The following is a 13,554-nucleotide window of genomic DNA, read 5'->3' on the forward strand; positions in this document are numbered from 1 at the left end:
TACTGAATTTTGGGTGGTTAAACACCCCTTCTCCCCTATGACACATGAGAGATATGGCAGGAGCTTTGTGTTGCCCATATGGCCCCTTTAACCTTTGCATGTTTAAAACTTTTCTAATATGACAAATATTTGGGGGGTGACACTTTGTTTACCTCTTTTTGAGGAAACGTCCCTCAAAATGGGGGAGTAGATCGCAACAAGATCTCTCCCCACCTTATGCATCAGGACAAATCTATTATAGATCCCTGTATTGCAGTAGATCAGGTGTTTAACTAATATCTGTTCTGTAATATACATGCTAGGATTTGGGGTCATTGAGCTATCTCTTAGCTCCTGCATAAACGTAATGATAACTTTATTATCTTATAATTAGTGTTTATTGCATTTACTGTGTTTTAATTTATCAAATAGCATCACATATACAATATAGATTATGGGCGTTGTGGACCATGGTGGGCTTCTGCAGCCCCTGGCGAGGTGCGCATGTGCGAGTTATCTCGGTGTGTGCACGGCGCCGTGACATCTCGTGGCTTGCGGCGGAGATGACGGCAGTTGCCGGGCATTGGTCTTCCGGGACGCCGAGGGAGCCACACGTGGGCTGCTCATTAGCGGCCCGGACGACACTACTCTGGGGGTTTTGGGGGGGAGGAGATTGGCACCTGTGCTCACTCACCTAATTGCCTATTTTAGGCATATATCCACAACCGGCTGCCTGTGAGTCTTACCATGACTCCACGCAGACCTTAATGGATGGCACTGCATATACTCTTCTTGGCTCCAACCCCTTACCTCTTTTGCTTCATTGCAGTATGGTTTATACAAGTAAAACTTCCCATACTACACCAGCCACATTGTGGAATAAGGTAAACTACAATATTACATTTATACTCCCACTCCCATAATTGTTTTAGGTCCCTCACACATGTTTTTATTGTTTGATTTTATTTAATCACTTATTTATTCAATCACATATTTTTGTCTTTTTCTGATTTGTTTTCACTTTTATTCTATCATGTGTTGGCTGACACCACACACACATTTATTTACCTTGACATGGCACTCCCGCCAGCTCTGTGCTGGCCATCCATTCTATATTTTCTTTACCACTTTAGGGTTCATATTCCCAGTACCCCATACCACTTTTCCTTCACTTATTTCCACTCATCACACTATTCAAACAACTTTATAACTAAACCACAATCTCTTTCACCCTATTGTGGCTTAGCCACATCATATTTAATTAATTACGCTCATGAGACTTTAGGATGCCAGATGAGTATACATTGATCATTATGATTGCAGCTAGCCTATACACTTTATGTTTTTCTAATCCAAATAACTTACTATAATTTATTGGGTGTTTGTCGCAGGTGCGGACTCTCCCCTTCCCCTGGAGGGCGTCAATGTGGCTCCTTGTAAGCCCCTTGGGCTGGACTCATGCGCTCTGGGGAGGCAGGGGCGGCTATGGAGCCCTTCGGATCCATTCACGGTTTTTAACAGCTCTGGCCAAGGGATTATTCCCTCTATTTTCCAGTGGTAAATATATCACCATTTTAACCTTACAATGAGATATGATGATATGTTCTTAAATTCTGAAGCTGTTTAATGTGTTTTATAGAACCAATTATCCCCCTGATGATGACTGTCCATAGGTCGAAACGCGTCGGGGATTTATACCGTCTACAGTCTGGATATGTACTATTGTATACAATTTTGTGAAAATGTGTCAATTCTATATTGTGGAATATGTATTGTACCACTTGGCCAGCTTTATATGTTATAATGCAAATTGGCTTATTGTTCAATAAATGCACCTACTGGTTATATATTGTAGATTATTCCTGACTTTAAGATATTGCTGTCTAAAGCCCCACCGGGGAAACTGTCCTTTTCTTGCTAATATATTGTTTCGGGGTGTGCAGCGCAAACGTCTCTCCTATATGTGTTTCTCTCTTTATCACCACTAATAACCTTAGTAAGAATCATTAACCACTACTCTCTGCATACGTTTTTTTTAGCCAGTTTTCTATCCATTCATAAATAGATCTTTCCAAGCCTGAAGACTTTACCTTTACACATTAGCCAAGTGTGTGGGGAACTGTGCAAAATCTAAGTATACCACGTCCACAGCCACCCCTCTGTCCAAGGTTTTACTTACCTCCTCATAAAAAGAAATCAGGTTTGTCTGACAACTTCTGTCTTTCATGAATCCATGTTGTCTGTTGCTTAAAATATTTTTTCCAGCAAGAACTCATCTATGTGGTCTTTTATTAAACTCTCCAGTATCTTCCCGACTATAGAAGTTATGGGGCGTACACACGGTCGGACTTTTCACATGCAAAAGTCCGACGGACGCCGCCGGACCAAATCCGGCGGACAATCCGACCGTGTGTGGTCTCCATCGGACTTCCGACGGACCGTTTCGGCCGGAAATCCGACGTACTTTAGATTTGAAACTTGCTTCAAATCTTACGTCGTAACTCCGCCGGACTCAGTTCCTGACGGAAAGCCCGTTCGTCTGTATGCTGGTCCGACGGACCAGATACGACGGAGGAGCAGGTTACTGCATCTCGCGCTCGCTGCAATAGGAAAAACAAATTTTTCCATTGCGGCGAGCGCGGGGGGCATCCCAGGCCCTTAGGTCTGGTATGGAACTTTAAGGGGAACCCCCTACGCCGAAAAACCGGCGTGGGGTCCCCCCAAAATCCATACCAGACCCTGATCCGAGCACGCAGCCCGGCCGGTCAGGAAAGGGGGTGGGGACGAGCGACCGCCCCCCCCTCCTGAACCGTACCAGGCCACATGCCCTCAACATGGGGGGTGCTTTGGGGGAGGGGGCGCCTTGCGGTGCCCCCCCACCACAAAGCACCTTGTCCCCATGTTGATGAGGACAAGGGCTTCTTCCCGACAACCCTGGCCGTTGGTTGTCGGGGTCTGCGGGCGGGGGGCTTATCGGAATCCGGGAGCCCCCTATAATAAGAGGGCCCCCAGATCCGGCCCCCCCACCCTATGTGAATGAGTATGGGGTACATGGTACCCCTACCCATTCACCTAGGGAAAAAGTGTAAATAATAAAACACAACACAGGTTTTTAAATATATTTTATTAAACAGCTCCGGGGGGGATCTTGCTCCGGCTTCGGGGGTCCCTCCGGTTCCTCTTCTCCCGGCGTCCGGTTTGTTCTTCAGCCGGCCCCTCCGCTGTCTTCAGGTAGCTCTATTGCCAGCGGAGGTCCGGGCTTCTGGGCTTGTCCGTGTGTGGGAAAGTCCGTTCATTCTGAAAGTCCGGCGGAAGTCCGTCGGGAAGACCGGATTCCGGAAAGTCCGGCCGTGTGTAGGCAAGTCTGGCCGTTCAAAAAGTCCGGCGGTAGTCCGCCGGAAGTCTGGCGGCAAGTACGTCGGACCTAGCTTTCCAGAAAGTCCGACCGTGTGTACGCCCCATTAAACTAACAGGTCTATATTTACTTGGTAAAGACTTTGATCCCTTTTTAAATATGGGCAGCACATTGGCCCTATGTCAATCCAGTGGTACCATTCCAGTCATTAACGAGTCCCTAAAAATTATAAACAATGGCTTTGAAATGACAGAGCTCAATTATTTTAGGATCCGTGGGTGGATGCCATCTGGACCAGGTGCTTTATCCACCTCTTTTCTGTTTAAACATTTCTGGACCGTATCACTTTTAACCGGTTCAATACAGGGCATTTTCACCCCCTTCCTTCCCAGACCAATTTTTAGTTTTCAGCGCTGTCGCACTTTAAACGACAATTGCGCAGTCCTGCGACATTGTACCCAAACAAAATTGACGTCCTTTTTTCCCCACAAATAGAGCTTTCTTTTGGTGGTATTTGATCACCTCTGCGGTTTTTATTTTTTGCGCTATAAACAAAAGAAGAGCGACAATTTTGAAAAAAAACACAATATTTTTTACTTGTTGCTATAATAAATATCCCAATTTAAAAAAAAAAAAACAAATTTTTTCCTCAGTTTTGGCAGATACGTATTCTTCTACATATTTATGGTTAAAAAATCGCAATAAGCGTATATTGATTGGTTTGCGCAAAAGTTATAGCGTCTACAAAATATGGGATATATTTATGGCATTAAAAAAAAAATATATATTTATTTATTTATTTTACTAGTAATAGCGGCGATCGCGATTTTTTTTCGTGACTGCGACATTATGGCGGACACATCGGACACTTTTAACACAGTTTTTGGGACCATTCACATTTATACAGCGATCAATGCTATAAAATTGCATTGATTACTGTATAAATGTGACAGGCAGGGAAGGGGTTAACCACTAGGGGGAGACGAGGGGTTAAATGTTTGCTAGGGGAGTGATTCTAACTGTAGGGGGAGGGGACGCACAAGGGGAGGAGACCGATCTGTGTTCCTTTGTACTGGGAACACAGATCGGTCTCAACTGACAGGACGTGGATCTGTGTGTTTACACACACAGATCCACGGTCCAGCCCGGTTAACGGGCAATCGCAGGTGCCCGGTGGACATCGTGGCCGCCGGGCACACGCACTGGGTCCCGAGCAACGCGGCGCGCGCGCGCGCGCCCCCTAGGCGGCCGGGAAGCCCAGTCCGTCATATGACGTCCACCCAGGATGGGAGATCCCATCTGTGGATGTCATATTACTATGGCCGGGTAGGGAAGTGGTTAAACCATTGTGGATAATTTGGGCCTGTGTCACTACCACCCCTATTATGGACATGAGCTCACCCATGCTTCTTTGTATACACAGAGCAGAAGAAAATATTTCATAAATTAGCCTTCTCTTTGTCCCCAGTCACCCACTCTAGATTATTTTGTAAAGGGCCTACATGCTCAGACCTGACCTTTTTACTATTAATATATTTGAAGAATTTTTTGGGGTTTGTCCTACTATCTTTTGCAATCTGTCATTTGTTTTGATTTTTTTTTTTGCTTCCTTGATTTCCTTTTTACATATTCTGTTATATTCTTTGTAACATTTATTCCTTCATTTTTATATTTTTAAAGGCTCTTTTCTTATTATCTATAGCTTTTTTAACTTTGGCCGTGAGCCACATAAGTTTTATTTTTAGCCTTTTAAACTTATTGCCCAATACTGTACAGTCTATAATATAAGGTCAAACCTAAACAACACTTTCAATTTGTATCCAATCAGGCAGTCCCTTGCACTACATAGTTAAAGGTAAATTTGAAAGAAATTGTACAAAAATTGTACAAGAAAATAGTATAATGTATGGTCAGCTTAAGATTTGTCATCCTCCAGCGTCCACACTAGAGACTCATTCTGAGACATACTAAAGGGAGAAGAGAAAACATCTTTTTGCTCTTGAGGAACACCACAAAGAGCTGACTCAGAGCAATCAAAAGCTGCACTTCACCAAATAGAAAACTGTCCTGATTGACTAAGGAGTGCACCATCTGATTATACTCCAGCAACTTTTCACTAGTGCAATCCTGCCAAATCTGTCGGCAAAGATCTTGTCCTCTAACGCCAATTTCATACGACAAATAGCCTCCCCTAGAATCATCTTAACATAAAGGACAGCAAATTCTAAGAGCAGGTACCTCTCAGTTCCCAAGTGAAACTGATCTGGTCGCTATGTAATGTAAGGCCCCTTTCACATGGGCGTTCTGTATGTCCGATTTTCAAAAACGCATACCAATGTATTTCTATGGGCAAGCGGATGTTAGCAGATGATCATCCATTGTCATCCACCTTTATTAACATCCGTTTATTGAAAAGGAAGAAAGTCCTATTTTTCCTCATTTAAAAAGACAGAAATGGACCTAAACGGATGTCATCGGACAATCGTTCTGTTTTTGCTTCTGTTTTTGCATTGGTTATTAGGAGCAGGCACCCGCTGGGCTCTAACAACCAGTGACTCATCTCTACTGTCAGTGTGGAATTCCCCACTGACAGCAGAATACAAACAACAGAGGGGAGCTGTGTGCGGCAGGAGAGGGACAGTGTTTACAGAGCGTGAGGATCTTTCACTTGCCGGCAGCAAATTACATACATTGTCAGTTCTCCCTGTCGCTGAAGTAAAGGGGTGGGGTCATTCCGTGACATTGCCTGGATCTGTCATTTGCCGGCTCCAAATCAGCGCAGGGAGAAGCAGAGCGGTCATTCGGCCCCTCTGCTACAGTAGACAAAGTACTCTAAATTTACCCCTAAACTTAGCAATAACACCAATGCTGATTCTAATCCCGTCGATAATCAAAACCCTAACAACTGCTTATACACAAAGTCCCATGGTCACCATGTCAGCACTGTCATGGCAATTAACAAAGTCGCATGGTGAAATTAGATGCCAATTTCAATGAAATTTTGGTGAATGCAAAAATTTGTAATTTTAACAAAAAAAAAATCACCAAAATCATCAGTGTATCCCTAGCAGTTAACAATATAAGTCAAAGCCACGTCTGATGTATATATTATGCCCCATACACACGATCAGAAATTCCGTCAGAAAAAACTTGGATGGTTTTTCTGATGTAATTCCGCTCAAGCTTGCCTTGCATACACACGGTCACACAAAAGTTCTCTGAACTTTCGACCGTCAAGAACGTGGTGACGTACAACACTACGACGAGCTGAGAAAATGAAGTTCAATGCTTCCGAGAGCATGCATGATTTTTTGCGCGTCTGAATTGCATACAGATGAATGCATTTTCGGATAGGAACTTTTTCCGACCGAAAAATAGAGTACCTGCTCTCAATCTTTTGCTGGCTGGAATTCTGCCAGCAAAAGTCTGATGCAGCATACACACGGTCGGAATTTCTGACCAAAAGCTCACATCCAACTTTTGCTGGCAGAATTTCTGATCGTGTGTATGGGGCATAAAGCCGAATTATTTTTTTGTTTTAGATCGACATTTTTTTTTTTTTGCTGTTCGTATCCCATTGTAGAGATTTTCCCTCACTTCCTGCGACACATAAACAACAGGAAGTGAAAGGAAATCCCTCAAAAGTGAGGGAACTTCTCTGTTAGACAGTTGTCATTGGAACAATTGTCCTCATTGGAATATTTCCCTTTTATTCCTGCTCTGGTGAAAGTGTTCATGCAGATACAGAATATTCATTATTCTAGTATTGAGGTAGAAGAAAGAAAATACTGTACAGTAAATTAAAAAATGCTTAAAATTAAAATATTAAAATTAAAACCTTGACTATTTGTTTCTGAATGATTTCTGTACAAGTGCTCCTGTGAATGATTTTTATACAAGTACTCCTGTAGTTCATTTGTGTGAAGTCTGGATTCTTCAATTACCGTGATAATCCATATAGTCAGATTTACTGCCAGCAGGACCATCAGCAAACACCTGAGAAGATATATAGCACAATTATATAGAGGGACTTCTCTAAAAGTAACAATGTTAATAAAGATCAGATACATTTTTATACCCAGAACCCCAATAACATTCTTGTTCATGCTTGGATGAAGTACCTTCAACAAACTCTGGAGCCCAAGGTCCCTGTGGTCTCCTTTCCCAGCTGGTAGGGCTGACCCCTGGGAAGTATTGTGTGCACTCCCTGCCTCTTCCACATGCATCCCCTTTGATAGTTAGAAAATTAAGAAATTTTTACTTTGTTGGTGTAGATGCATGAAAGGACTTTAGCAGCAATGTGAAAGTCTAGAACAGGGGTACTGAATTAAAGTTCAAAGTAGTATGGTCGCTAAAATTTTCTTCCAGCAGATGTCTGAGTCTCATGTTTGTGCTAAGGCTCAGATCCCAGTACATATGTAGTTATCAAAAAATGCCCATTGTACAATTTCCACAGTATTTCAATAATAATTGCTGCCAATTTTTAGTGTGAACCTTTACACCAGGTTTCCCAATCATTGTGTCCCCTTACTTCAGGTGTCTCCATTAGAGTGCCCCCTGTCACATGCCCCGTGTCTCCATGAGAGTTCCGCCAGGTGTCGCTATCACAGAACCCCCATACCTTTTAGTGCCAGGCAGGCAGAGGGCATGAGGTGGAGCAGGCTGCAGTTCTCAGGATCCAATCACATGACATCTCAGAATTACATACAGAAAGTCAGTGCTGGAGGACTTTCTTTTGCCAGACACTGTGACCACAGGTTTGTGAGTACAGAAGCTATATAATGTGTTATGCATCACTAACTGTAGGTACCTCTTTAATCAATGTCTTAATGGTAAGCTATCACCAATCAAAGTCACCAGCCCAAGGCATCCTATTAGTATTGGCCCAGGTAGTAAGTGCCCCGTGCTCCCCAGCCCAGTCTTCTGCTAGGTGACCTTCAGGTAAGCCTGCACTCAATACTTTGTCTGCTCCATTGGTTATGACATTTGACTTCATTTCAACATATTGCTGAACTTCCACAGATTATTTGGATTTATGCAACTGAGGGTAGAGTTTAATATCCAGGCTAAGCAAACAATGAAAAATCTGATGATTTTATGGGGATTCATATGGTTATTAATTTTTATTTCTTTATGTGGGAAAACCAGAGACAACGTTTTATCCATTAAGCTCCCATTTATGAAGCTGCTCTGAGCAATTTTACCATAAAAAGCAAAGGCAAAGGCAAACTAAGAATAAAAAAAAAAACTATAAATAGGGTCAATAAAATGTATGTAGGGCTATGTAAGCAGGCAAGCAGCAGGATTTACCACCAACTGTGGTCATCCTGGCCAAGGGTACCTCCTGCAACAGGAACAAGATGGGGCATCAAATACCCATGTTATTGAGGAATTCCGTCATCTTGGCTACTCACATACTCCCAACCTTAGGACCAACTAATGAAATAAATTATTCTCCAAATGATCAGCGTCTGTAAACACTAATGCCCCGTACACACGGTCGGATTTTCCGATGGAAAATGTCCGATTGGAGCGTGTTGTCGGAAATTCCGACCGTGTGTGGGCTCCATCAGACATTTTCCATCGGATTTTCCGACACACAAAGTTGGAGAGCAGGAGATAAAATTTTCCGACAACAAAATCCGTTGTCGGAAATTCCGATCGTGTGTACACAAATCCGACGGACAAAGTGCCACGCATGCTCAGAATAAATAAAGAGATGAAAGCTATTGGCCACTGCCCCGTTTATAGTCCCGACGTACATGTTTTACGTCACCACGTTCAGAACGATCGGATTTTCCGACAACTTTGTGTGACCGTGTGTATGCAAGACAAGTTTGAGCCAACATCCGTCGGAAAAAATCCTAGGATTTTGTTGTCGGAATGTCCGAACAAAGTCCGACCGTGTGTACGCCCTATTAAAGTGAATGTGAACGTGATACAAAGTTATCATCAGTAAAGTTGTACATCACCTCCTTCTTCCCATGAAACAACTGTGACACTGTTCATTACAAGCTCAAGTTTAACAAGGGGTTGCCAACCAGCTCTTTTTCCTTCCCTCTGTTTTAGGTTCCCCAAAATGGGTTCTCTCTTTCTCCCTGCTTCGGACCAACCCCAAAGTTCACAACGTACATGGTGACTCACCGCAGGCTTCCACTTCCCATTATTCTTCTGTCCTAACTCAATTGGCCCCAGCCTACATAAAGGAAAAAGGCAGCCCAGCCTACATTACATGCCCTAAAGGGCTACAACCCTTGCTTACGCCTAGTTCACACCATAATGTGCACTGTGACACACATTATATCATCCGTTATTGCAACATATGGTCAATCACTGTATATATACTGTATATATTTTCCAGAGAGATGTGTGAATCAGGCATATTATAAGTACTTTTGACTTCAAATACTTCTTTTTGCATACCCAACATCTCTGGATGTTCTACAGGGCTAAGATTTTGACTCCAGGTATGGTGAAATTCAGTGACGGCTGGTGTTCATCCGTGCCCTCCACAGGAGACAGACTGTGTCGATCAGTGCCCCCCCCGCGGGAGAAGGATGGCAGCGATCAGTGGCCTTATCTTAGGATGCCGATGCCGCGCCTCACTCCAGCTTGCCAAGGGAAGAGCCGCAGCTGTTGCTTCTCCTCCCGGCAAAACAGGAAGTGGGTCCTGAAACCCGAATGGTCGGGAGTCCTAAGACTCCCGGCCAATCGGGTCTCAGGACCCGCTTCCTGATTGGCCCGGGAGGAGAAGCAGGAAGACATTAGCGAATAATTATCTGGGTGGGCTCAGGGTGCAGTGCAAGCCCACCCTTTTTTGAAGCCAATTACAGCCTCTAAACATGTGCTTAAAAAAAAACATTGAAATCCATGCGTCCGGCACCCTGCATGTAGATTAGGGGCCAGACGCATGGATTGGGGGGGGGGGCGCCACTGGTGAAATTGTGAAGCTGATTTTCTAACTGCAGTTGCAAGTGATTTAGGATCCTCTTTTGTAGTAATTTAATATATCAATTGCAGTTTTTTAAATCCCTGCGGGTTCTTGCTCAAGAACTTACTCAAACTAAGATGCTTGTGTCACTTCATGAAACTTCTGATGCTGAGATTTGATGACTAAGGGTCCAATCACAATGGAACACGATACCAGGGAAGCACCACACATCAACGTGCTGCCTTTGTAAGACACGTGCGTATGCCAATGAATTTTTAATGGCATGCCATACGCATCTTGCAAATGCAGCATGTTTACAGCCACCAAACTGCATGGCACCACAGTACTATGTGGTTTGATGCGTGCAATTTGTAAAATAGCCCTTGCACTACTTTTGCATATTCCAGTGCATTTTGCAGCCCACTGAAATGAATGAGCTGTCAAAACCAGAATATGAGTGGCCATACGGCACCACGCGTGCAAACGCCTGTGTTCCAGTTTGAAGTAGCCCTACAGGAAAAGAGACTTTACACTTAGAAAAGAGAGTGTTCATTAGCATAGTAAATGAGGTTAAGCTTTGTTCACTCAATCATGTGAAAAGGAAGTAAAAAGGATGGGATTCTTTTTTTTGCATGTGATGGGATGAATAAAGTGAACATAATATTTTAGGGCTACAAAATTACAATTATTTTAGATAAATACAATTATTGCACGTGTAGCACAAACCCTCAAAGGAGCTGCTGAGTTATTTGGGCCTGTACTCTGCTTTATACCCCCTTGAATATCTCAGTCCCCCTGACATAGCTGTGGTGTAATAGTGTGCAGTTAGAATGAAATCACAAAGGCAAGTTCACAATACTCAATATAGCATACCTGTTTGTAGTTACCTTACCCTCCTTTTGGCTGGTGATGAAAAGGAAAACAACACTCACACAGTTTAACTTGAATAATAACCGTATTTACTGTAGTTGTATTAGAAGGGTTAAACTACAATGGTTGTACTGTCAGACCAACATAGTCTGACAGACAACTAAACTTTTTATTACAAATGTACAATACAGGTGTATAATGTCTGAAATAATATATGAGAGGTGTAACAAAGTAAATAGGATACCGTCAGAGTGAGTGTATCTCACTCTAAGCATTGTCCTATTTCCTGCACGCTTAAGGCTGTACTGAATCAAATGTTAACCTGATTAAGTACAATACAACACTAGGGAGCTCCCTCCTGTAATATCACACCGCCCTGATATAGTAAAATAACCCAAGGCCTTATGTGTTACTGAACAGTCCTTCTTTATCTTCTTTTCTTCTGCTAGCAACAAGGTAATTTTGTAATCCAAGGGTTAAGGATTCCTTATCAAAGTATGCTGAAAAGATGAAAGCCAGGCTCTGGTGCCGTGGCACTTTAACTAACTTTGATGCCAAGGACTCAGTACTAATTCCTCTTGAATCTGCTTGTGGGACTATGGGTCCCAGCAACTCTGTCTTGTGAACACGTGTATATAAAAGTGCATCAAGGAACTTGTGGGCAACAGCCCTCTCACCCAACCAGGACAGTGATGTCAGGGAACTCCTTTCTGAGGTGCAGGGTTCTGTCTCCATAGTAACTCAGTTTGTTTGCTGCGGCCACGCCGTTCCGCTGTACCACTTCACAGACGACAAGGGTCTCTGGAACGATCACACTGCTGCTTCAGCACGCTGTGATGTAAGGCCGGATCAAAGACTGCTCACAGACGACCGGGAGTCCTCAGTTACCTCCTTCAAGGGTCTCTGGATGATCATTCTGCTGCTCCAGCACGCTGTGATGTAAGGCAGGATCGCTGGCTGCTGTTTCGCTCCGCACAGGGTAGGCCGCAACTCTGTGGAACACACACACCCACAGAGCCCTGCTGGCAGGCCATGCATCCCAGGAACAAGAGACCTAAGATGGCCGCTCCCAGCCTTTTTATAGTCTTCCCACAATGTAGTTCCATTCCCTGAGGATTGTGGGAGTCACTGTGCATTGTGGGCAGGTCAAGTTAATTTCCAAATGTAAACAAACAGAATACTTCCATGTCAACTTGAAAAGTGAGAAGAAAATAAAGATTCAGTCCTTTTGTACTTTGGCCGCTAGATGGCGCCAGAGGATAAGATATAGCATTAACATTAAGTTACATCAAAAATGTGTCCCTGCTACACACGGAATTAGCTGTAGGTACCTTTCAGATGCTTACTAGTCTGCTCTCAGCTCTGTTGAAAAAAAGCCTGTTTGCAAAGCTCAATAGCTTAAGCTTGAATTTAAACAGATACCACTGAATGTGGAGTGATTCAACCCCCTGCTTCTTCATCTCAACACCCATGCCTATTGGGAGGAGCTTTAGAGAGCTTTTGTCAGAAAGAACCAGTCTGAAGGGTAACAGCTTCTTTTGTACTAACGCTTTAGAAAACCCATGGTGAATATTATGTCAGAAATGCAGCCTTTATTAAAGTGGTTCTAAAGGCAGAAGTTTTTTTTACCTTGATGCATTTTATGCATCAAGGTAAAAAACCTTCTGGGTGCATCTCCCCCCCCCCCCCAGCCCCCTCTTATATTTACCTGAGCCCCATCTCAATCCAGTGATGTGCAAGAGAGCAGCGGCTCTCCACAGTCTCTCTATCCTCATTGGCAATTGGCTCACATAGCAGCAGGACAGACCACAGCAAAGAAGAGAGGATTCTGAATGGCCACTTCATGGCAGAACTTTAGCCACAATCACTCCTGGCATGGAAGGAATGATGGCGAGTGGAAAGGAGGATAGTAAAGGCAGGCATTAAAATCCCCAATTTGTATATAGGAGGGCCCCTTCTTTGAGAGACAAATTAGCCCCAGGAGTTATATCTGAAAACAGAATATTCAATTTCCTAACAGGGTTCTACGCCTGTGGCCATTGCCCTACATGTAGACAAGCTAGGGGTAATATTAAGAAAAGAAAAGAGTTTGTTGCCACCGCTACCAACAAATCATATCAAATCAAAGATTTGATAACATGCTCCACCTCAGGAGTAGTGTACATTCTATAATGTGAATGCGGTCTTTAGTATGTGGGGAGAACATCCAGACCCCTACATGTATGAATTGGAGAACACGTGAGTAACATTAAAAAGGGCCTGGTTACTCACAATGTCTCCAAATATTTTAGAATGTTCCACGATCGTGACCCTGCCAAATTAAAATTTTGCAGGGTTGAGAAAGTGATCCAACATTGGAGGGGGGGCAACTACATACGACAACTGAGTCGTCGTGAGTCGTTCTGGATTTATGAAACAA

General features: G+C 43.5%; 1 protein-coding gene across 1 annotated transcript in view; it reads right to left on the minus strand.

Annotated features, from left to right (window-relative positions):
* LOC141114442 (proton channel OTOP2-like) overlaps positions 1-13,554 on the minus strand; it is a 66,778-nt gene that overhangs the window by 12,329 nt on the left and 40,895 nt on the right. Inside the window, exons 4-5 of the mRNA XM_073608116.1 lie at positions 7,179-7,330; positions 2,772-2,780 (exon numbers count right to left, since the gene is read on the minus strand). Coding sequence (XP_073464217.1) covers positions 2,772-2,780; positions 7,179-7,330 — 161 coding nt within the window. The remainder of the gene's footprint in view (positions 1-2,771; positions 2,781-7,178; positions 7,331-13,554) is intronic.

This window comes from Aquarana catesbeiana, linkage group LG12 (assembly GCF_042186555.1).
Source record: "Aquarana catesbeiana isolate 2022-GZ linkage group LG12, ASM4218655v1, whole genome shotgun sequence".
Classification (NCBI taxonomy): Eukaryota; Metazoa; Chordata; class Amphibia; order Anura; family Ranidae; genus Aquarana; species Aquarana catesbeiana.